Genomic DNA, 24,324 nt, shown 5'->3' with positions numbered 1-24,324 from the left:
AATATTCATGAAGATTAATTGAAAAATACCACCTCTATCGCATACACAAGGTTTTTCTTTGATTTGACCTAGTGACCTAGTTTTTGACCCGAGATGACCCATTTTCGAACTCGGCCTAGATTTCATCAAGGTTATCATTCTGACCAATATTCATGAAGAAGAATTGAAAAATACAGCCTCTATTGCATACACAAGGTTTTTCTTTGATTTGACCTAGTGACCTAGTTTTTGACCCGAGATGACCCATTTTCGAACTCGGCTTAGATTTCATCAAGGTTATCATTCTGACCAATATTCATGAAGATTAATTGAAAAATACCACCTCTATCGCATACACAAGGTTTTTCTTTGATTTGACCTAGTGACCTAGTTTTTGACCCGAGATGACCCATTTTCGAACTCGGCCTAGATTTCATCAAAGTTATCATTCTGACCAATATTCATGAAGATTAAATGAAAAATACAGCCTCTATCGCATACACAAGGTTTTTCTTTGATTTGACCTAGTGACCTAGTTTTTGACCCGAGATGACCCATTTTCGAACTCGGCCTAGATTTCATCAAGGTTATCATTCTGACCAATATTCATGAAGATTAATTGAAAAATACAGCCTCTATCGCATACACAAGCTAAATGTTGACAGACGACAGACGACAGACGACAGACGACGGACGACGGACGCCGGACATCGAGCGATCAGAAAAACTCACCTGAGCATTGCTCAGGTGAGCTAAAAATGTGTTAAAAAAAAAACAAACAAGAGGGCCATGAAGGCCCTGTATCACTCACCTGACCTATTGACCTAAAGATCATTAAGATTAACATTCTGACCAAGTTTCATTAAGATATGGTCATAAATGTGGCCTCTAAAGTGTTAACTAGCTATTCCTTTGATTTGACCCCGTGACCTGGTTTTTGACCCGACATGACCAAGATTCGAACTTGACCTACAGATAACCAAGTTTAACATTCTGACTAAGTTTCATGAAGATACAGTCATAAATGTGGCCTCTAGAGTGTTAACAAGGTTTTCCTTTGATATGACCTAGTGACCTAGTTTTTGACCCCACCTGACCCAGATTTTAACTTGATCTAAAGATCATCAAGATTAACATTCTGACCAAGTTTCATTAAGATAGGGTCATAAATGTGGCCTCTAAAGTGTTAACTAGCTTTTCCTTTGATTTGACCCCGTGACCTAGTTTTTGATCCGACATGACCCAGATTCGAACTTATCCTAAAGATCATCAAGTTTAACACTCTGACTAAGTTTCATGAAGATACAGTCATAAATATGGCCTCTAGAGTGTTAACAAGCTTTTCCTTTGATTTGACCTAGTGACCTAGTTTTTGAACCCACCTGACCCAGATTTAAACTTGGCCTAAAGATCATCAAGATTAACATTCTCACCAAGTTTCAATAAGATAGGATCATAAATGTGGCCTCTAAAGTGTTAACTAGCTTTTCCTTTGATTTGACCCCGTGACCTAGTTTTTGATCCTACATGACCTAGATTCGAACTTATCCTAAAGATCATCAATATTAACATTCTGACCCAAGTTTCATGAAGATACAGTCATAAATGCGGCCTCTACAGTGTTAACAAGCTTTTCCTTTGATTTGACCTGGTGACCTAGTTTTTAACCCAAGATGACCCAATATCGAACTCGTCCAAGACTTTATTGAGGATAACACTCTGATCAAGTTTCATTAAGATTGGGCCAAAATTGTGACCTCTAGAGTGTCAACAAGCTTTTCCTTTGATTTGACCTGGTGACCTAGTTTTTAATCCCAGATGACCCAATATCAAACTCGTCCAAGATTTTATTGAGGGTAACATTCTGACCAAGTTTCATTAAGATTGGGCCAAAAATGTGACCTCGTGAGTGTTAACAAGCTTTTCCTTTGATTTGACCTGGTGACCTAGTTTTTGACCCCAGATGACCCAATATCGATCTCGTCCACGATTTTATTGAGGGTAACATTCTGACCATGTTTCATTAAGATTGGGCCAAAAATGTGACCTCTAGAGTGTTAACAGTCAAATTGTTGACGACGGACGGACGGACGACGGACACAGGTCGATCACTAAAGCTTACCTTTGAGCACTTCGTGCTCAGGTGAGCTAAAAACAAAAAACTTCAAAAGTTCAAACGAACTACCTTAAGTAATAGTACATTTATACCATCAAAGTGCATATTAATGATCACATGTTTCATGCCAAACAGGCTATCAACTGATACAGGCATCAGAAAAAGCATAAAATCATTTAAAGATGAAAACAGAATTTAATTTAAAGATGAAAATAGAATTTAATTTAAAGAAAAGGCTTTCTTTTAAATGTAGTATTATAACTACACAACTCAGCAATAACATACCTTCTGTTAGATCTTTTAGTCTTGTTCTCCATTATTGTGTTAAGTAAAAATTCCCTTACTAACTTCATCTTATACAGCAGTAGCACTGGATAATTCTTTTTCTACTTTTTGACAAGTTGAACAATAACATAAATGATAGCCTATCTCAAAATGCTTCAAAGTTTTTATACAGAAAAAAGCACAAACAATCCTTTCAAATAAAATTTGATAAAACTTCCTGATAATCTGTTTGCCCAGTTTGAGAAATTAAAATTTTAAATATCAAACCAGTTATATACAGCTTAATCTTGACCCAACACACAACATGTAAAGTAATTAAGGAAATAAAATACTTTAATTCTCTTGAAAGTTCACAAAATTTATATATATATAATAATGTTAAATCATATTCTATTATTGCACACTTAATAGGAAGATGAAAATTAAGTATTACCCACTCCTTTGTACATCATTGATCATAATCATCTTTATACATCACTGTAAACAATTGATTACGTATAATATTTCAATTAATTATTACACTTAACTTTAAATGATAAATATTCAAATAAAAGCTCCGTATCAAAATTACAAATGGGATTACTATTTTATTTTAGATGTTTTACTTGACTTTGTTCAATTTTCTTCAATTCCATCAGCTTGGACAGACTAGTGGCACATGCCTTAAGTGAAATCACATAGGTCTTCTAACCCCACAGGATGAGAAAAAGGCTAAACCAGTCTGGGTCATGAATCTAAAGCCTCAGGAGGAAATGTTGCTAAGCAATTTAAAGCTGTCTGATAAGGCAATTTTAAACAAGGGCTCGTAGAACACGATATGCCCCCCTTGATGCATTCAGTAGTTGCACAAGGAACAGAAAATATTTGGTCACTGTGCACTGGGCGTTTAACATACTGACCTAAAACCAATAATATCGGTCATTTACCAGTCATAAATGACCTCTGTATCAAATGTGATCTTAAACCAAAGCATTCTCTAGTTATCTGGCAAAAAAAGTTCTACTGTTCTGGGTTAATGTGACCTTGACCTTTGACCTTCTGACCTCAAACTCAAAAAGGGTCATCTGCTGGTCATGACCAACCTCCCTATCAACGTTCATGATCCTAGGCCAAAGCGTTCTTGAGTTATCATCCAGATACTGATGAGATGTTCTGGGTCACTGTGACCTTGACCTTTGACCTACCGACCTCAAAATCAATAGGGGTCATCTGCTGGTCATGATCAACATCCCTATTAAGTTTAATGATCCTCGGCCCAAGTGTTCTCAAGTTATAATCCAGAAACTGTTGAATTATTTCAGGTTACTGTGACCTATGACCTACTGAACTCAAAATCAATAAGGGTCATCTACTGATCTTGTCCAACCTACCTATCAACTTTCACGATCCTAGGCCCAAGTATTCTTGAGTTACCATCTGGAAACCGTTTAACTGTTCTGGGTCACTGTGACCTTGACCTTTGACCAACTGACCTCAAAATCAATAGGGGTCATCTGCTGGTCATGACCAACCTTCGCTTCAACTTTCATCACCCTAGGCCCAAGCGTTCTTGAGTTATCATCTAGAAACCGTTTAACTGTTCTGGGTCACTGTGACCTTGACCTAAGACCTACTGACCTCAAAATCAATAGGGATTTTCTGCTGGTTATGCCCAACCTTCCTATTAACTTTCATGATCCTAGGCCCGAGTGTTCTTGAGTTATCATCCGGAAACTGTTCAACTATTCTGGGTCACTGTGACCTTGATCTATGACCTACTGACCTCAAAATCAATAGGGGTCATCTGCTGGTCATGTCCAACCTCCCTATCCATTTTCATGATCCTAGGCCCAATGGTTCTTGAGTTATCATCCGAAAACCATTTAACTGTTCTGGGTCACTGTGACCCTGACCTTTGACCAACTGACCTCAAAATCAATAGGGGTCATCTGCTGGTCATGACCAAACTCCCTATCAATTTTCATGATCCAGGCCCAAGTGTTCTTGAGTTATCATCCGGAAACTGATCGGTCTACGTACCGACTGACTGACATACCGACTGACCGACATCTGCAAAACAATATACCCCACCTTCTTCTATGGGAGTCATAATTAATAACTAGAGGGTAGGTAGGTAGGTGGGGCAGATTTTTAATAGTCTTTTATTCTTATATTTTTTGGCTAGGACTGAGTCGCAATGACACAAATTTAGGTACCAGTAAAATTGCAACTTTTCCAGATTTAAGTGGCAGAGAAAGACCCTACGTGCTCCTCCAGATATTATTTCATCATTGGTGAACACTTTGGTAGAATAACCAACATTACAAAGCCAGCTGGATGGCTTCCTCACATGAAGGGGCCTGAACTCTGAAAATGGTTTCAACTCAAGAACTTCAGAGTCATTTGGTCTTGACCCTTCAGACTTTATAGACCACTGGTCGTGGTCAGAGGAAGAGGATCCCTTCTTATTTTGGGATTGACGGTGAAGATCACTGGAGTCTGAAACTTTCTCAAATTCACAAGATCATTTTCTTGTGATTACAAGATATTTTCTTGTCATTAGGAATAATTATGAGATCTCTTCTCGAAATTACGAGATAAAATATTCAATAGATATATTTCACTAATTGACACGATTTGAATTTCAGGGAGTGAGGAGCCAGTCTGCTTATAACAACACCAGGGTAAGGTTGTAGATCAAGTGTCACTAAGTCCTGATTCTATTACCAAATATAGAACACAACTCACTGGTGGGGAAGTATTTGTATTCTATTTTTTAAATCTGACACAGAGTTTTAATAACAATATATAACACTGTCCAACAGTTATAAAGTAACAACTTATTTTATGTAATTTTATCCAACTTGCAAGTATATTATTTTAAGGGAATATATCCAGATGTTCTTCGCAAAGGTTGTTCACTAAGTCAAGTTTCTTTACAAAGTTCCTTAGACTTCTTTTATCCTCTTAGAAATATGTCATATTTTGAGTGACAGCTTTCAGTCACTTTTAGATACTTACAAGAGTAGATGAACAAACAAAAGAAGTATGAAAATTTACAAGTGGTAAAATCATAAGATGTAGGATTATCACATACAGACAAAAAGTGCTAAAAGCCATAATATATAAAATCTGTTTGAAAGCAATTCTTTTTATATACTCGACAACTATTTAAGTAACAAATGACACATTTTGAGAAGGAAATAATGATTAATAGTAATTGCAAATAAGGATGTTGTTTTGTTTTTTTTTTCAGAGAGTTTAAATATTGTTTGTTTAATAAATTAAGGTAAAAATATAGGATTTAAAAAAACAATATCAGAAAAACACAAATGTTCAAAATTAACAGCATAATAACTCTCCTCTGCTTTGATAACTTTGTCCTCAAAGTTGAATTTCTGATCTGAAGAAAACAAAACAATGAAAATAACAAATAGGAAAGTGTCTCCTCTGCTTTAAAAAATTTGTACCAAATGTTTTAAGTATAAGTTGAGTCATATTTGAAAATTATCACACAAATTTAAATTTTGTTTTTGTATTCACATAGTGTACTCTTTCCTGGCATGCTTTAAGACCTTATTCCGAGTCTTGGACAGAATACTGCAAAATGTCCTTTCATTTTGCACAGTGAGCATTTATTCTTATTGGCTGCACAAAGATAATGAAAGACACTGCTTCCACAGGTACTGCAGTAGAATTTCCTATGTCTGTATTCTGTGGGTCCATTGCCTCTTTCGACAACATCTAATATGTTACTGCAGTGTTGTGATGAAAGGTTTTCCATGTCTTCTTTTGCAGCCAAATACATTATTTCCAGAGTTTTCACAGAGTCTCTGAGTGTTTTAATTTCCTGTGAAAGTGGATCAGTGTTTGTGTTGTTTTCCTGTTGTCTGTTTATGGTTTTATTCTTTGATGCACAATGCTGTTTCACTAAGCTAGAGTTTTTTGGTCCCATTTTTGCTAATTCTGCTTTGTTTATGTTGTAGAAGGGCATTAGAGAGCACACTGCTGCTTTTAAAATGTCTATTTGTTCTCCTTGAGATGACTTGACAATGTTTTGTCTCGAATTCAAAATTTGATGAGGATTCACGAAGTTTTTAAGCTGACTTACTTGTGGTTTTGTTGGTATTTTCACAGAGAAATTATTATGGCAGTATGTCGCATAATGTCCATATCGTCTGCAGATGTAGCAGATTCTGGTCAGTGCCTTGCAAAATTGATTGTTTCCATGGTCACTGCCTCATCTCCTACATTCTTGGTTGACACGTTCTAGGTGTGTAATTGAAAATGGTATATTCCATGGTAGTCTTCTGGAAGTCATAATCTGTGACTGTAAAATCCTCTTCATTATTATGTTTGTTGGGGAATTCTCGCTTATCTGCTGTTGAGGCACTATGATCGTTGCAACAGCTAAAAAGTGTTGCACCCGGTTTCTATCACCAAACTATAACAACGCCAGGGTAAGGTTGTAGATCAAGTGTCACTAAGTCCTGATTCTATTACCAAATATAGAACACAACTCACTGGTGGGGAAGTATTTGTATTCTATTTTTTAAATCTGACACAGAGTTTTAATAACAATATATAACACTGTCCAACAGTTATAAAGTAACAACTTATTTTATGTAATTTTATCCAACTTGCAAGTATATTATTTTAAGGGAATATATCCAGATGTTCTTCACAAAGGTTGTTCACTAAGTCAAGTTTCTTTACAAAGTTCCTTAGACTTCTTTTATCCTCTTAGAAATATGTCATATTTTGAGTGACAGCTTTCAGTCACTTTTAGATACTTACAAGAGTAGATGAACAAACAAAAGAAGTATGAAAATTTACAAGTGGTAAAATCATAAGATGTAGGATTATCACATACAGACAAAAAGTGCTAAAAGCCATAATATATAAAATCTGTTTGAAAGCAATTCTTTTTATATACTCGACAACTATTTAAGTAACAAATGACACATTTTGAGAAGGAAATAATGATTAATAGTAATTGCAAATAAGGATGTTGTTTTTTTTTTTTTTCAGAGAGTTTAAATATTGTTTGTTTAATAAATTAAGGTAAAAATATAGGATTTAAAAAAACAATATCAGAAAAACACAAATGTTCAAAATTAACAGCATAATATGCTGATCAATTACTTATTCTCTTCTGGAGATATGTCACTGAACAGTACTGCTTTGTTTCATAACAATTTCTTTCATTTGATCATAATATTATGCACAAGGATTAATTCTCCTGCATATTTTTTTATAAAATGTGTGACGTCACACTGAATATAATTATGTCAAAAACATTGTCCAATGAAAGCTAACATCAGAAAGCTAACAATCTGACTAAAGTACATCTCCTATTACGCTACGCATAGGATCTGACAACGAGCTATTGATGGCCTCGTTCTGACAACCCTTCCGCTAGCCAATCAAAAGTTAACTTACAACATTCTGCAAGCTTTAAAAAGCCTTGGTATTTGATATTAACAATTTTTATATTGAAAAATGTCAGATAGCCGTTTAGCTCAGTTGGTAGCGCACTTGCTCTGTAATCGAGAGGTCCCGGGTTCGAGCCCTGGATTGACTGCAAATTTTTCTTACTCTTTGACATTCGAACAAGTTGTCTGATTGGTTCAAACAAAAATAGATTTGCGAAAATAAAAATAGCAATCTTGGAAATCCAAAATATACAGAAGACGAATGTGAATGGGTCGTTCTCAGATCTTCGTTTAGAAGATCAAGTACTTTAGTCAGATTGAGAAAGCTAATAAAGGAATACATCTGAACAAACTTGAAAGAGGATCTACAAGGATGCTATTGACAAAGTTTGGTAATATATTAATTATGTTCTTTGTAAGAAGAAGCTATTTCGATTTTTAGGTTTAAAAAAAAATTGTTCATTTCCCGTATCCCGACCTACCCTAAATTTTTGGCCCGACCCTAAATGTTTTTTGGCCTTGGAGAATACTTTTTTCAACTTTTTAACAAAAAATGAACTTTTTATGCTTTAAATATGGGCAGTGATGTTAGAAATCAACTTACTGATGCTCTAAAGGCATAACCCCCTTATTTGTATTCATTTTTTGACACAAAATAATTTCCGAAAAGTCTCCCTTAATAAAAAAAATAAAAATAAAAAAAAATTCTGACCTACCTACCCCAATTTTTTCGAGCATGTTACCGGAAACAAAGATTTTTTTTTTTAGACCTTAAGCTCTTGTGGCCAGGGACCAAGCAGAACTAACTGGGGAAAAAATGAGAGAATTACTTTACAGGGGTGTTACAAACAAAATCTGGTGAAGATCTGTTGAGTGTTTCATGAGAAGAAATCATTTAAAAGGCTTTTCTGTTTTAAACTCTGGCTGGCATCCTCTAAAAGCAGCCAAACAGAACCTCTGAATAAACTCGAGAGAGGACAATATAAGGATGTTACAGACCAAGTTTGGTGACAGTCAATCTAATGGTCCGTAAGAAGAAAATGTTGAAAGGTTTTCTTATTTTTAGCTCTTGTGACCTCTAAAAGGGGCAAAGTGGAACATTTGAAACAAATTGAGACCATTCCATGTTGGGATAAGCTCTGACTGAGCTTTTTAATCGCGACTACAAAAAGAGAAAAAGATGTGATGCAGGACAATGGACAAAACTAATATCTAAGAAATATTTTTTTTAGAAATTAAACAAGGTAGGGTAGCATAAAAAATTGGCGTCTGACCTTGAAATAAAAATTCCTTGCAATTATATGAGCAGTCAGTGAATTATATATCAGAAGCTGCAGTATCTGAGTCAGTTCATGGTCAAAATATAAATCAAACTTTTAGAAAAGGAATATACTTGAAAGTATTAAAGTTGTTACATGCTTTACATTTAAATATCTGAAGTTTGCAAATAACCATACTGTAAACATTTTGTTGTTACATGTGAGGGCATAATCATGTAGGAGATATCAGAGGTTAAGATTTCAATACAAGTACATGTACATGGATAATCCCTATACACTGTAACTAAATTAAGCATCCGGTAAAACTGTCTGACTTTTTTTAATTGAGTGTCTGGCTACAATATTGACCTTTCTGACTGAGATTATATACATACTCACTGAGGGATCAGGTTGCATCTCAATATAACTGAAGTGAATCACTCCCAGCACATTAATCCACACATTTAAAGGTTTGGTTTTTACCCCTCAGTCACCTGAAATCCTACACTATGGCCACTTGTTCAAGTATGAAATCGGCGGAATGGGTAATGCAGTCCACATATCTAACAAGAGAGCTATCAAAGGCCCAGATTGTTCACCGAAGTTTCACAGCTGGGCTGAACAAATTTGGTACAGGGTCACCCAAGGAATATTGCTGCCAAATAATGTGGAAATCAAACCAGCTGTTTGAGAGGAGAAGATTTTCAATTTTTTTCCATATAGCCATACAGGTAAAACTAACCCCACTCCTCGCAGCTATTTTTTCCTAACAAAATGGACTCAGAGTTCAAAAAATTTAGTAGAGGTCACCCAAAGATCACTTCTGTGAAATGATTTTCAAATCAAGCTGGAAGTTGTTTCAGAGGAGACTGCTGGCATTTGGTTTAGCACCATTTTTAACAGTATATCAGTTAGGTAAAGGCTGGTGGTTAACCTTACCAGCTTTCCTGGATTCTGTACCACTACTAACCTGTTCTCTGCAAGCAAAAACCAACTTCCCCACATATATCAGAGATGGAGGACAAATGATTTAAGATATAATGCCTTTTATCAATTGTCAATTGGAGAACATATGCCTTGCTTTAGGACTGAACTCACAAACCCTAGATCTATAGATCTGCACTCTCCCTATTGAACTAAGGGGACAGAGAAGATTTTCAAAGTTTCCATATAGCCATATAGGGAAAACTAACCCCGCCCTGTGATTTTCACATTTTATAACCAAAAGGAATTATTTTAGGAATTTGGCAGACGGTCACTTAAGACACATTGCTGTAAAGTTATTTTGAAATTAACTAGGCCAGCAGTTTCAGAGAAGAAGATTTTCAAAGTTTTCTGTATAGCTATATACAGAACTATATACAGAAAGATAGCTTGCCCCCTAAGAGGCCATGTTTTTAATGAAACAGAATGATTTGACAGAATTCAGGGGAGAGTCACCCAATGACCATTTCTGTGAAATTATTTTGAAATCCAGCTTGAAATTTTACAGAAGATTTTCAAAGCTTTATAAAACTAGCCAGGCCCCTAGCAGCCATTTAGAAATATTTGAAGGAATTTGGTTGAGAGTCACTTAAGGCACATTGCTGTGAAATTATTTTAAAATTGGGCCTGCATTTACCGAGGAAAAGATTTTCAATGCTTTCCTTATAGCAATATTGGGAAAACTAACTCTGCCCACAGGGGACCATCTTTAAACAAGAGGACCATGATGGTCCTGAATTGCTCACCTCTTCCCACATGACCCAGTTTTGAGTATGACGTCGTTTTTTCTATTATTTGACATAGTGACCTAGTTTTTCAGCTCATGTGACCCAGTTTTGAACCTGACCTAGTTATCAAGATAAAAATTCTGACCAATTTTCATGAAAATCCATTGAAAAATATGGTCTCTAGAGAGGTCACAAGGTTTTTCTATTATTTGACCTATTGACCTAGTTTTCGAAGGTACGTGACCCTGTTTTGATCTTTATTTAGATATCATCAAGGTGAACATTCTCACTAATTTTCATGAAGATCTCATGATAAATATGGCCTCTAGAGAGGTCACAAGGTTTTTCTATTTTTAGACCTACTGGCCTAGTTTTTGACCGCACGTGACCCAGTTTCGAAACTGACCTAGATATCATCAAGGTGAACATTCAGATCAATTTTCATGAAAATCCATTGAAAAATATGGCCTCTAGAGAGGTCAAAAGATTTTAATAATTTTAGACCTACTGACCTAGTTTTTGACTGCAGTTGACCAAGTTTCGAACTTGACCTAGATATCATCAAGACGAACATTCAGACCAACTTTCATACAGATCCCATGAAAAGTATGGCCTCAAGAGAGGTCACAAGGTTTTTTTTTATTTGACCTACTGACCTAGTTTTTTATGGCACGTGACCCAGTTTAGAACTTGACCTAGACATCATCAAGGTGAACATTCTGACCAATTTTTATGGAGATCCATTCACAAGTATGGCCTCTAGAGAGGTCACAAGGTTTCTCTATTTTTAGACCTACTGACCTAGTTTTTGACCGCACATGACCCTGTTTCGAACTTGACCTAGATATCATCAAGAGGAACATTCAGACCAATTTTCATACAGATCCCATGAAAAATATGGCCTTTAGAGAGGTCACAAGGTTTTTCTATTATTTGACCTATTGACCTAGTTTTTGAAGGCATGTGACCCACTTTCGAGCTTGACATAGATATCATCAAGATGAACATTCAGACCAATTTTCATACAGATCCCATGAAAAATATGGCCTCTAGAGAGGTCACAAGGTTTTTCTATTATTTGACCTACTGACCTAGTTTTTGATGGCATGTGACCCACTTTCAAACCTGACCTAGATATCATCAAGGTGAACATTCTGACCAATTTTCATGAATATCTCATGAAATATATGGCCTCTAGAGAGGTCACAAGGTTTTTCTATTTTTAGACCTACTGACCTAGTTTTTGAAGGCACGTGACCCAGTTTCGAACTTGACATAGATATCATCAAGATGAACGTTCAGACCAACTTTCATACAGATCCCATGAAAAATATGGCCTTTAGAGAGGTCACAAGGTTTTTCTATTATTTGACCTACTGACCTATTTTTTGACAGCATGTGACCCACTTTGGAACTTGACCTAGATGTCATCAAGGTTAACGTTCTGACCAATTTTCATGAAGATCTTATGAAATATATGGCCTCTAGAGAGGTCACAAGGTTTTTCTGTTTTTAGACCTACTGACCTAGTTTTTGACGGCACGTGACCCAGTTTCGAACTTGACCTAGATATCATCAAGGTGAACATTCTGACCAATTTTCATGAAGATCTTGTGAAATATATGGCCTCTAGAGAGGTCACAAATTTTTTCTATTTTTAGATCTACTGACCTGAATTTGGCATAGTGGTTTAGGAGGAGATATTCTTTAACAAAATTGCAGACAACTGAAGGAAGACAGACTGGAGATGGATGGACAACAGACAGTCAAGGATTCTAAAAGTTCACCACCCTATAAAATATCCTTCCTTTTTTTACATTTATGCCATACTGGTACGAAATCTCAACCTCTCCCTTACTAGGGGTGTACATAAAGTGCAGTAACTATAGTAACGCTTTGCTGTGACAGGAAAGGCTGACAGAGGATACATGTATATACCTCACTTCGGCCCACTGCTGTGTCACCTGAGGGTCAGAAGTTTTTTCTGAAATCTTTGGCTTCAAATTTTTTATACTTGAAGCCATGGTGGAAATCTTGTCCATGGTTATATATTTCTGAAATAAAACATTTTATCATTTAAATCTCAATAACTGCCCTGTGTTTAGAAAGATCCTTCTTGAAGACTTGGGTCACTATGACTGCACATGAATAACTCTTTTCAATATTTCATGAAGGTGCATGTCTAATCAGTATAATAAATCAAAATCTACATTAAATCCATGTTACTCCACACAAACACCTAGACAAGTGATTGCTTTTTGTGACAGCATGATTTTTCCAAGAATGCATCATTTCTGACTAGAAATATGACAATACTAAAAGTTAATTTAGAAAATAAATGCAAACGTGTGTTCTGTTTGTCAGAACTGCATAGCAATGTTTGCAAAAATGTCTCTATTTTATAAAACTCTCTCTGACCATCACAAATGATTGAAAATATAAAGCATCATTTTCTTTTTTCGTTTTACATGTAGCACGTCAGCTACACCAGAGATTTTACATGTAGCACTCAGCTACACCAGAGATGAAATGTGGTTAGTTTGTTATTGTAATGAAAATTATAATCAAAGAATGTTTGTGCTGGCTTTTCTTTGAAGAAACTTGAAACATCATTAAAACTTCCTGAACTGAACAGACCACTTAATATGCGAAAAAAATAATATACTAAAGAACTACTTAAAGCATATAAAGCATATAACAAGAGGCCCATAAAGGCCCAGTATCATCCACCAGGTGACCTAGCATCCAATCTGACCTACAGTTCATTAAAGCAAACATTCTGACCATGCATATTTAAATCAGATAGAAGGTTACAACGTTTTTTAATCATTTGACCAAATGACCTTAGTTTTTTTATTCTAGCTGACCAAGTTTTAAATTCACTTTGAGACCAAGTTTTAAATTCACTTAGATTTTAAAGACAAATATTCTGACAAAATTTCATAAAGAGAAGTAAAAATTGTGGCTTTCAGTATATATTTTTACTGATATAATATTGCCAGGTAATGATGCTGACACTTGGGTCACTTTTAATAAATCATTTAAACAATGTCTGTTTTACACAGTAAACTTTTTATTGGGAACATATTTTGATGACATCAGCAGTTGCAAACCCAAAAGTTGAAGAAGTAATCCATTCTAAATCAACTGTTAACTTTCAAAGCTGTCATAGATATATCTATATTCTGATGATCAATGGGTGTTTTTTTAACTTTGAATATAGTTATGTTTTAAACAAAACTTCAATTGGAATAACTGACTGTGTAGCTGATGAATTTCATAGCATGAAAATAGCACTTGAAATTAGGTGCAAACTAAGCTAGAGCTATCACTGAAGGTGATGAATGGTCCCCCCACCCTGCACACACTGACACAGTACATTGCTATTTGATGCACACAAGATTGCATAATAATGTGGACTGTATGTATCGTATGTGTATAGTATAGTAACAAAAAAAACAAAGTCCCATAACTGACACTGCAGAATGTTTCTCTGAAAGAACCTAACATGCACCATGCACAACTACTGTTGTTACTTATCACTTGTGTGAAGTTTCATTAAATTGTGTCAAGGGGATTCATGAGGAAAGTTGGTGCACACAAGATTTTGTCTACAGACAGACAGATGGACAGACAGACAGACAACCTGAAACCAGTATACCCCTCTTACAACTTTGTTGTTCGGGGTTACAATAAAGATTTAACAATAAGAAAAAAATATCTATCAAATGAATCAGGCTATCAGGACATCCAGGCTGACACAGAAAATTCCAAACTCTAACACACTGTTATTTTGTAGACATTGCCACACTGTGTGAATCGGGCTGAACTTCAGTGGAGTGATGTAAATCGAATTTTATTGTGTAATATTTATATCTCAATAATTTTACAATACAAATTTTGCTTGTAATGTGAGAGAAAAAATGAAAAATAATACTACATGTACTTCTTTTCCTGGCATTTTGATGTGAATGTTCAAACTGGTTAAAATGTAAAACAGGAATCATTCGAAAGAACTGTGAACACGGTCAACAAATCTGATGGAAAAACATTCACTCTGTAGAAAAGTTCTTAAATTTTTGCAATTTATTTTTTCATTTAATTCATTTCTCCATTAGTCAAAATAATTCGACGTTCAGATTGTTTTGTATTTGTGACTGGCAATCTTAACATCAAAACTTTGGAGGACCAAAATAATGGAGGATGAATCACAGTACACAGTCATGTAAAGTTATTGGTTTTATCGCTTGCGCATATTGATGTGTATACACGGTAAACGTTTATTGTGTTCAGTACATACATAGGTTTAAATCACCAGAAAATTCGTAATTTTGGATATTATTTGATACTTTTTACATAAATCAATGAGGTATTGAATCCCCTTTTGATACATTAAGTTTTATTTGAATTTATAGCCAATTCAGCATTTAAACCTATAGCATGTAAAGCGTCGGCAGCGATGAAAATTTCACCGCAAATTGCTTCAACTATTTTGGTCTTTTGAGTGTTTGACACGAGTGGGGATATTGCCCATATCCTTTCCGCAGCCTTAACGTACTAAAACGTATTAGCGTCTGATGGCCCTTTCACACTTCCGTAGAAACAACATTTATTACACGAAACTTATTTTGAAAATATTTCTGAAATGTCTAGGTCTGCAGCTTTTAAATACGGTTATATCTTACATCTGAGGCATATACTGACACTCTCAGACAACATCAAAAATGACATTTTGAGCGATTTGATGAAGTTCCAAAATTATCAATGTACCCTTGGTCCGTTATGGACCCCTGTGGGATTTCTGTTTAAATTAAATAAATTAAAATTATCGTGCATGATACTTACCTAAAGAAATAAAGTGAATTTCAGCAACATTATGCATAGAAATAAAATTCCGGTTCCCTAGCCTATGCACGGTACTTTGGCTAGAGAACCGGTTCCGGAAGAATAAGTTCGCTGTCTAGGGAACCGATTCCGATTCTCTAGCCACTGCCATTCCTAAATAAATTGATAACTAGATGCCTAGAAAACCCCTATAGGACAAAGGGGTCCGGCACATGAGTGGATTAACTTTAATGACTTATTTTTGAGTCCTATAACCATAATTATGAAAAAATTCATACTAATATAACTACTCCCTAGACAAGGGTTTTTACCCCGCAGAAGCTATGTTTTCAACTACTTTCTTTACATGGCCAGGAAAAAAATATTATCAGCTATTTTCCCATTTAAACATTGCATTCAGTTATTCAAATGAATCAACTTTTAGAATTACCTCAACATATTTTCATATATTTATCTGTTTTTCGACAATTCGACATCGTACCGAACAATACTAACAGCGAATCCGAAGTCTAACAACATCGTGTAACAACGAATAACGATATCAGCAGTCAGTAAAATAAACGTTCTGTATCATTCGCAAACAAAACAACCATTGCAATACGAGTTTTAACTTAAAACTACAAACTAACCGCCAAATATGTATTTACATAGCACCAACATCGGCCATAATCCTTGTTTCAAACTTTTTTCTTTCTAAAATATCTAACCGCTACCATTTTGCTTTGTACGTCATATGTTTGCACATACGCGCTCTGATTGGCTCACTAATTTTACCTGACCAATCGGTGACTTAATTGTATTACGGGGTTTTCCAGAGTCGCGTGATTTGTAATTTGACAGCTACTTTGATCGAATAAAAATAATAAAGTGTTGGAGACAACCTTGCCTTTACAGGAATTGAACTGTGCCGGTTAGATTATTGTTTTTATTCACCATTTGTATTGCAATGGTTGCTTTGTCCGCCGACGGTCTAGAATGTTGTCTTTACTGACTGCGTATAGCTTGATATGTTGTTACGCGATGTTGTTAGACTTCGCATTCGCTCTGTGTATTGTTCGGTACGATGTCAAATTGTCTAAAAAAAGATAAATATATGAAAATACGTTGAGGTAATTTTAAAAGTTGATTCATTTGAATGCAATGTTTGAATGGGAAAATAGCTGATAATATTTTTTTCCTGGCCATGTAAAGAAAGTAGTTGAAAACATAGCTTCTGCGGGGTAAAAACCCTTGTCTAGGGAGTAGTTATATTAGTATGAATTTTTTCATAATTATGGCTCAAGGACTCAAAAATAAGTCATTAAACTTAATCCACTCATGTGCCGGACCCCTTTGCTTTAGAACAGGCTAGGCATCGGATTAACAGACGGCTAGAAATTAGTAGAATGCAGGCTAGGCATCCCTTTTCTGTTTAAGCACCGTTTTAGTGTTATTGTTGCCATTTTGTAAACATTAGCCTAGGACAGGAAATAAAATTTTAAAAAGTAAAATCAAAGCAAAAGTGATACAGGCATGCGTGATAAAATTACAGCTACAATATACTCTAGGTACCTTTCTCCACGCAACTGCTACGTTTTAACTGAATGACATGTCTCAAGATTGCAAATAACTTCCTAAATCTTCAAAAAATCTCTTTTTGACATCTTGCAAACATACTTCCGGGTGTGTAGTTTACCCATAGATTGATGACGTCAGACAATATTGTACTTCTGGCTAATATTTTTGAACTTACCTTTTTTCAATACTAATTACCAGATTTTTGTATAGAATTAGATCTTAACGTTAACACGTAACTTTTTATTTTGTATTGTTTTAATAGTTGGAAATCTCGTTTATCGATTTCGACGGAACGATAATTAAAATACCAGAAACTGATGACGTTTTACACAACACTCACAATCTTCAACGAATGTTGACAGTCTGAGGATAATTAGTGTGTAATTTCGACAAAATATGCCCTTGATTGAAGACGAAGTGTTAAATTGTGTTCTGGTCATGGTTTTACAAATTTGAAAACGTTAAATTTTCCTTTTGTTCAATATTACATACTGTAATTATCGCGAAAATAGCAAGCTGTTTCTCAGTATCTTGTGTCAGAATATTGTCAACATTGATAAATAACCTGCAGGTAGGTATTAGAGTCAGAAATTTATCTCAGTTAGTTCTGGATGATCGATGCCTTCCAAAGATTGTAAAATTTATTTGGTATTTTTATGTTAATTTCATGTAAGCTTTACATGAAATAATTTCGCCCAAGTAATTCCATTCAAATTATGAAGGACCAGGGGTTTCCAAAGTGCACCTCAAGGCCAGGACGTTGTTTGCAGAGAAGAGAGAACATCATTCGATTACTTGATATAATTCAGTTCAAATGTTTATTGGTAGTGTATATCGGCTGCCAACTTTAAGTCACCCCAGTTGGATGTATATTCTTATTGAGTGTACAATATATATGGACTAATTTCACTAAAGGATAGGGTTTAGTTTAACATAGGTTCAGTATGTACATTCAGTGCATACGTACACTCAATGTGTAAAGTCAGTGCTGACCGTCTATCGGCAGGAAGGTCGTGTTGATTTTTTTTTTTCGTAGGTATTTCAGTGACTTATTAAAAATAGATAATGATTTTTCCTTTCAAAATCTTTTAATAATGCAGATGTGTTCATTAACATTATCTTTCATAATAATGCAGTTATTTACCTTATAAGTTGTTTTACAAAATACTATTGACGCCTCCATTTTTTGTTGGTCACTCGTTTTAAGAAAAAATGATCTAGCTTAGTAGCTAATTAATTTGAGTGACAAATATTTTAATTCTTGTTTTTTTAGCTTAGGCCACACCAAACTGATTACCTGTTCGTCGGATCTCCCGCACCAATTTGACGGGAAATGAAAAAAATACATTTTAATTTTTTTTTACCGCCCGCACCAGGCGTATTTTTGCGCTGGGTCGAAATCAGTAGGAACGAAAAAAAAGTGGAAATTCCGAAGTTTAAACGCACCTTGCTTGTAATTTATCGGAGCACCGGAAGAAAATGTTCTCTAATACAGTCACCGATCTGACTACGTAGTCTCCCTACCGCACAGAAGGGATACCTACCCCGGTAGTATGAGTATTCGATTAAATTTTGTAATATTCGATCGCTTTAAAAATGAGGCATATCAAAATGGCAGCCACCTATGTCTTTTTTTTTATCTCATGCCGAGATGACGAATGACAGGTATTTTCAGCAACAGCTGTTGAGATTTCCCCAAGCTGCAGTTTTACAGAGACGCTAGGGCTGCTGCGCTATACAATAAGATGAATCTTTCCGCAGATAAAGTCGTGTAAAACCCGCCGAGGTTATGCATGTTATGTGTGTTTCTCAAACGCAGGTTTTTGTTTTTGTTGATTGTTCTACAATTCTTTATTTAGTTTGAGTGATATTAAAGATGGTACATGACAATACATCAGGAATTCTAGACATAAAAATTTGCTTATAGGTCACTCAAAAGTTTCAACGTTTGTTTTTGTTTAATTTGTATAGTTAAACTCTCTAAGTGCTGGATTTTCATTTGATATCTGACAGTAAAACCCAGCCTGCAGACTTGGCACCGCATAGTACCACCTCAGATGAACAGGTTCATTAGAGTGCTGTGTGATCTGCATTTGTAATAGATACATGTTGTCCAGCACTTCAGGGGTTAAAAGGTCTAATGTCACGAGCAGAGAAAATTGTTAAGTGATATGGGATAAATAAGACATTTCAGAATAATAAAAGCGCTGATATATTTCTTACTTTTTACTGTATGCATCACACATTAAACATTCAATACTCCAAAGACAATGCTGTCTGAATGTTACTTCACACACATTTGTTTTTCCGTCTTATGAATAGAAATACACTTGATTTAAACATGACACAAGCGATTATTTATTTATTTTTTACTTCATCGCTCTTCGCTCGCTTCAATAAATGATGATTTGAAAAAAAAAATATTTTAATTTTTTTTTTCGCTTGCTCGCCCTAAATATTTTTGAAAAAAATCCGAAGAACAAGACATCAATTTGGTGTGGCCTTACCTGAACATTGCTCAGGATGAGCTCAGGTCTCGCGCTATCAGTCGCCATTATCACCATTTGCGATTAATTTTTATTTAAATGGCGAATATTTGTTTATTTTGGCGGCAGGAATTGGAGATTATTTTATTCAACAGCTGCATAAAAATTATTTCAAGTGGGAAAGTAACCCTCAGTCAGCTAGTGTAGAAAATCAATGAAGCAGACTGTTTATTACCTCGTGTATTCCAAACACATGTCAACTATGTTGATAAAATGCCTAAGGTGATAGGATGCAGAGGACAATTAAACCGATTATAACTGGAAGGCAATCTGACAGAAGAACACAATCTTACTAATCTAGCATTTAAAGGGATGCTATCAATCAGACTGAACTGGCAGGCTACTTTTTTTCAGAACGTTTTCAAACGATAACGCAAATTTTCTTTACACTGGTATTCGACACACGGCAGGTTTAAAACCAAGTTTTGCTGGCAGTTTCTTGGTGAAAACTTAAATTACCACTAATTTCATTATCTGTGAAAACATATTACCAACTGACCTAATTGTCGACGATTTAAATATCTTTAATCAGAATCTAGGTTATATCTGATTTTATTCTGAAATGCAAGTGTTCAAAGCAGAGCTCCAGAGAAGATGCATATTTGCGTATTTACGCAGTTAAATTTGCAGAAAACCCAATTGAATTCATACAGTGTGCGTACTGAAATGTAATGAAAATTCCTAATACCCAATTCGTTAAAACTCGCTTGCGTATCGCATTTTCCGTATCCTGGTTCCTTCCGTGGATTCCCGCGAACATTTCTTGAATAAACAAAAAATATCTACTGTTTCTACATGGGGCATCGCTTAATTCGCATACATGTATAATCAACGCGACCGATTATGCAATTCAAAGTTGACGGGTGGCTTGGTGAAAAACATGTGATAAAAACTGTGTACATGATAATTGCAGCATTTTAATGAGATTTGGTAAATTATCGTTTTGTTATTTGTTTTTCACAGCCTTGATGGAAATTTTAATTTGAACAGTGCAAATAATAAAGCGCATTGTTAATTGTTACATATAAATTTAAATTTCAAAAGCTTGTGGTTTTATTGATGTATTACAATCATAGGCCTTAAATAAAATATTGTTTGTTTCCCCATCCACGACCGACTCGAAAAAATCGGAGCGACCCGAAAAATTTTATCGCCAAAACAGAAATGATATTTTTTTTATTTGGTACGAAAAAACCTGGGACGAAAAATGCATATTTCGAATTAGTTTGAGTAAGAAACCGATCTGTTGATCTGTATCGCATTGGCGCAAGTAAGTATTAGAACAGTCGGTGGTAAAAAGACGCTTGGAGATGACAAATCAGAAAATGGCGGAGCATTCAGTTTGCATCTCCATAACTGTAAAAAATGGAAACTCAAATCGTTCACTGGTTAACAAGAAAATTTGCAAGTTGTTGACGAAGTTGACAATGTGTGACATTGTTGACGAAGCTGTTGGTGATAGAGAAATTGAAACCACAGTAAATGCAGCAATTGATAATAGCCAGTTTAGCGTAAAACTGTCCACCACCGAAAATAGTGAACCCTTTACTATTGACAATGAAGAACCTGCGACCTCCTCAAAACCCATTTATAATGCAAGGCCTGAGGTGCTCTACCATCTGAGCTATCCATCACATCTTTAATTGCAGTATGCAACCAAATACCTTTTTGTTAACAGGCAAGAAGTGAAAGAAAAATAAAGTATGTGCTTCACAAGAATCACTTGGTCATTTTGCAGAAAGGCATTCAGATTGAATACATGTAAACTTGGTACCTATTTGAATTTTAGAGTGTTGGTATTCTCCTTGCAGTTATTCCTACAATTTTAAAAAAAAAGTATTTTACCTACCTACCTACCCATACCTACCTACCTACCCATACTTCACCTGCTTGGGTCGGGATGGGGAAACAAAGAATATTTTAAGTTTGGCCTTATAATTGATACATAGAAATTTCGGTAAATAAACAAGACAGGTTGTAACGAGTCCAATCAATTTTTAGTTATTTACTTATTTATTTTCGATAAGAATCTATCGGCCGATCTTTTTATGCCCCCGGCATCTACTGATGCGGGAGGCATAGAGTGATTGTCCTGTCCGTCTATACGAGGTTAACCAAATGGGACCATTTCGTCTAGCATCAATGCCCCTTACTAGAATGACTTGATACTAATGCAGATGTAACCTGTGACCATTCCTCATCTTCAGACATCACCTGACCTCAGTTTGAGTTTGACCTCATTTTGGACTTAGGTTGCTTTATATGGGCCATCTCTTGGTTTACCAAATGGGACCATTTCGTCTAGCATCAATACCGCTTACAAGAATGAATTGATACTAATACAGATGTAACCTGTGACCATTCCTCATCTTCAAACATCACCTGACCTCAGTTTGACCTTGACCTCATTTTGGACTTAGGTTGCTTTGTATGGGCCATCTCTTGGTTAACCAAATGGGACCGTTTCGTCTAGCATCAATGCCCCTTACTAGAATGACTTGATGCTAATGCAGATGTAACCTGTGACCATTCCTCATCTTCAGACATCACCTGACCTGAGTTTGACCTTGACCTCATTTTGGACTTAGGTTGCTTTATATGGGCCATCTCTTGGTTAACCAAATGGGACCGTTTCGTCTAGCATCAATACCGCTTACAAGAATGAATTGATACTAATACAGATGTAACCTGTGACCATTCCTCATCTTCAAACATCACCTGACCTCAGTTTGACCTTGACCTCATTTTGGACTTAGGTTGCTTTGTATGGGCCATCTCTTGGTTAACCAAATGGGACTGTTTCGTCTAGCATCAATGCCCCTTACTAGAATGACTTGATGCTAATGCAGATGTAACCTGTGACCATTCCTCATCTTCAAACATCACCTGACCTCAGTTTGACCTTGACCTCATTTTGGACTTAGGTGCCACCGGGGGCATCAAGCGTTTATTGAACGCAGCTCCTTGTTCCTGATAAAATTGTTATGATTCTGGTGGCTGAATCGATCTTATATTTTGACCACCGACCGCGTATTTTTTCGACCTGAGTCCAAAATAACACACCTGAATGGGTCGCAGATTAGGTGACAATGCAGGAAATGCGATGGTCCGCGTTAAAGTGGACAGGTAAACAGTAAGATTAATTTAAGTGTATACAGCTGTAAACTGTCTCTCTGTTATCTTTTAAAAGTTGGACGCCAACATTTTGCTGTTGGACTATTCGTTTACACAAGACTGGAGTCCAGGATTCTTATTTCTGAATTCCTGGTGAAAGCCCTAAACAATTTATTACATAAAGATTAAAATTGTATTTTTTTTATTTTACTTATTACTGTATGGGAAAACAGGTTGCTGTTAATCAGAAAATTACAGTGTAATTCAAGCCACAAGAAGTGAATTACCCAACTGGTTTTAGCAAATACCCAATAACTTCTGAAAAGGCTGGGTAATGATATTATTTTTACCCAATTCAGATTTCCAATACCCAATTCAGACAAAAAGTGATGCATAAATACCCAATTGCACCGAAAGCTTATCTGGAGCCCTGTCGAAGTTAGAAAATCTCAAAGTTTTTCGAATTTTTAGAATTTGAAAAGAACGCAAATGTGTTGAAATATTACAGGGCAGATATTTTAAATAGCTTATTTTTATTATACCAAGGCAATTCCGACATAACAAGTGCTCGTCGAATACGAAATGCCCCCCTTGATGCAATCAGTAATAGCAAAATGAACAGAAATTATAAGCTCACTGTAAACAAAAGTTCTACCATTCTGGTTTAATCTGACCTTGATCTTTAACCTATTAACCTGACAAGAGATTACAGAGTGATCTTGGGCCATCCACTGAGCCATTTTTGAATGTTCCAAATTTCAAGACTAGCTCAAGGTCAAAATCAAGGTCAAATTTCATTTCAGTACAAAACAATGTGTATGTGGTCCAAATTTGAAAGCTGTGGCTTAAGAAATGTGAAAGCAGGTCACTAGAGCAATTTCAAGGTCAAAGTTCAGTATGGTATACAGAACTATGCATGTGCTTCAAATTTGGAGGCTGTTAGCTTGAGAAATATGAAAGTACATAATAGGTAAAAATCAATGTCAAATTTTATTTCGGAACACAAAACTATGCAGGTGGTCCAAATTTGAAGCCTGTGCCTTCAGAAATTTGAAAGTAGGTCACTAGGTCAGTCTCAATATCAAAGTTCATTTCAGTACACAAAACTATGCTTGTGGTCCAAATTTGAAGGCTGTAGCTACAGAAATGTGAAAGTAGGTCACTAGGTCAAGATCAAGGTCAACTCATGTCAAGGTTCATCTTGCCACTCAAAACTACAATGTGGTCCAAATTTGAATGAAGTAAGTTATGGACATGAAGATTCTAAGTTTTTCCCTGTAAAAGTCTATATGAACCATATGACCCCTGGGGCGTGGCCATATTTGACCCTAGTGGGATAATTTGAACAAACTTGATAGAGAACCACTAAATGATGCTACATTACAAAATATCAAAGCCATAGTCTTTGTGGTTTGGACAAGAAGATTTTAAATGTTTTTCCCTATGTAAGTCTATGTACACCATGTGACCCCCAGGGCGGAGCCATATTTGACTCTA

At 35.7% G+C, this 24,324-nt stretch overlaps 2 protein-coding genes across 8 annotated transcripts in view; one reads left to right on the top strand and one right to left on the bottom strand.

Moving 5' to 3' along the window:
* Positions 1–17,294, bottom strand: part of LOC123564409 (rho GTPase-activating protein 24-like) — a 38,700-nt gene extending 21,406 nt beyond the window's left edge. For 4 of the 6 annotated variants that reach the window (XM_045357970.2, XM_045357972.2, XM_045357971.2 and 1 more), the window contains exons 1-2: positions 17,162–17,285; positions 12,704–12,819 (exon numbers count right to left, since the gene is read on the bottom strand). In XM_045357970.2, the coding sequence (XP_045213905.1) occupies positions 12,704–12,807 (104 nt within the window). In that variant the 5' untranslated portion in view covers positions 12,808–12,819; positions 17,162–17,285. Of the gene's footprint in view, positions 1–2,380; positions 2,680–12,703; positions 12,820–17,161 lie in introns of those variants that run through there. The other 2 variants (XM_053537051.1, XM_053537050.1) reach the window with 2 other exon arrangements.
* Positions 17,295–17,481: 187 nt separating this feature from the next.
* Positions 17,482–24,324, top strand: part of LOC123564407 (stress-activated protein kinase JNK-like) — a 57,209-nt gene continuing 50,366 nt past the window's right edge. For both annotated transcript variants that reach the window (XM_053537049.1, XM_045357966.2), the window contains exon 1: positions 17,482–17,738. The gene's annotated coding sequence lies outside the window, so the exon portion shown is untranslated. The remainder of the gene's footprint in view (positions 17,739–24,324) is intronic.

The sequence above is a fragment of the Mercenaria mercenaria genome, chromosome 2 (assembly GCF_021730395.1).
Source record: "Mercenaria mercenaria strain notata chromosome 2, MADL_Memer_1, whole genome shotgun sequence".
NCBI classification, from domain to species: domain Eukaryota; kingdom Metazoa; phylum Mollusca; class Bivalvia; order Venerida; family Veneridae; genus Mercenaria; species Mercenaria mercenaria.
Note: the sequence above shows the minus strand (reverse complement) of the source record. Positions and strands in the feature narration are given on the sequence as shown.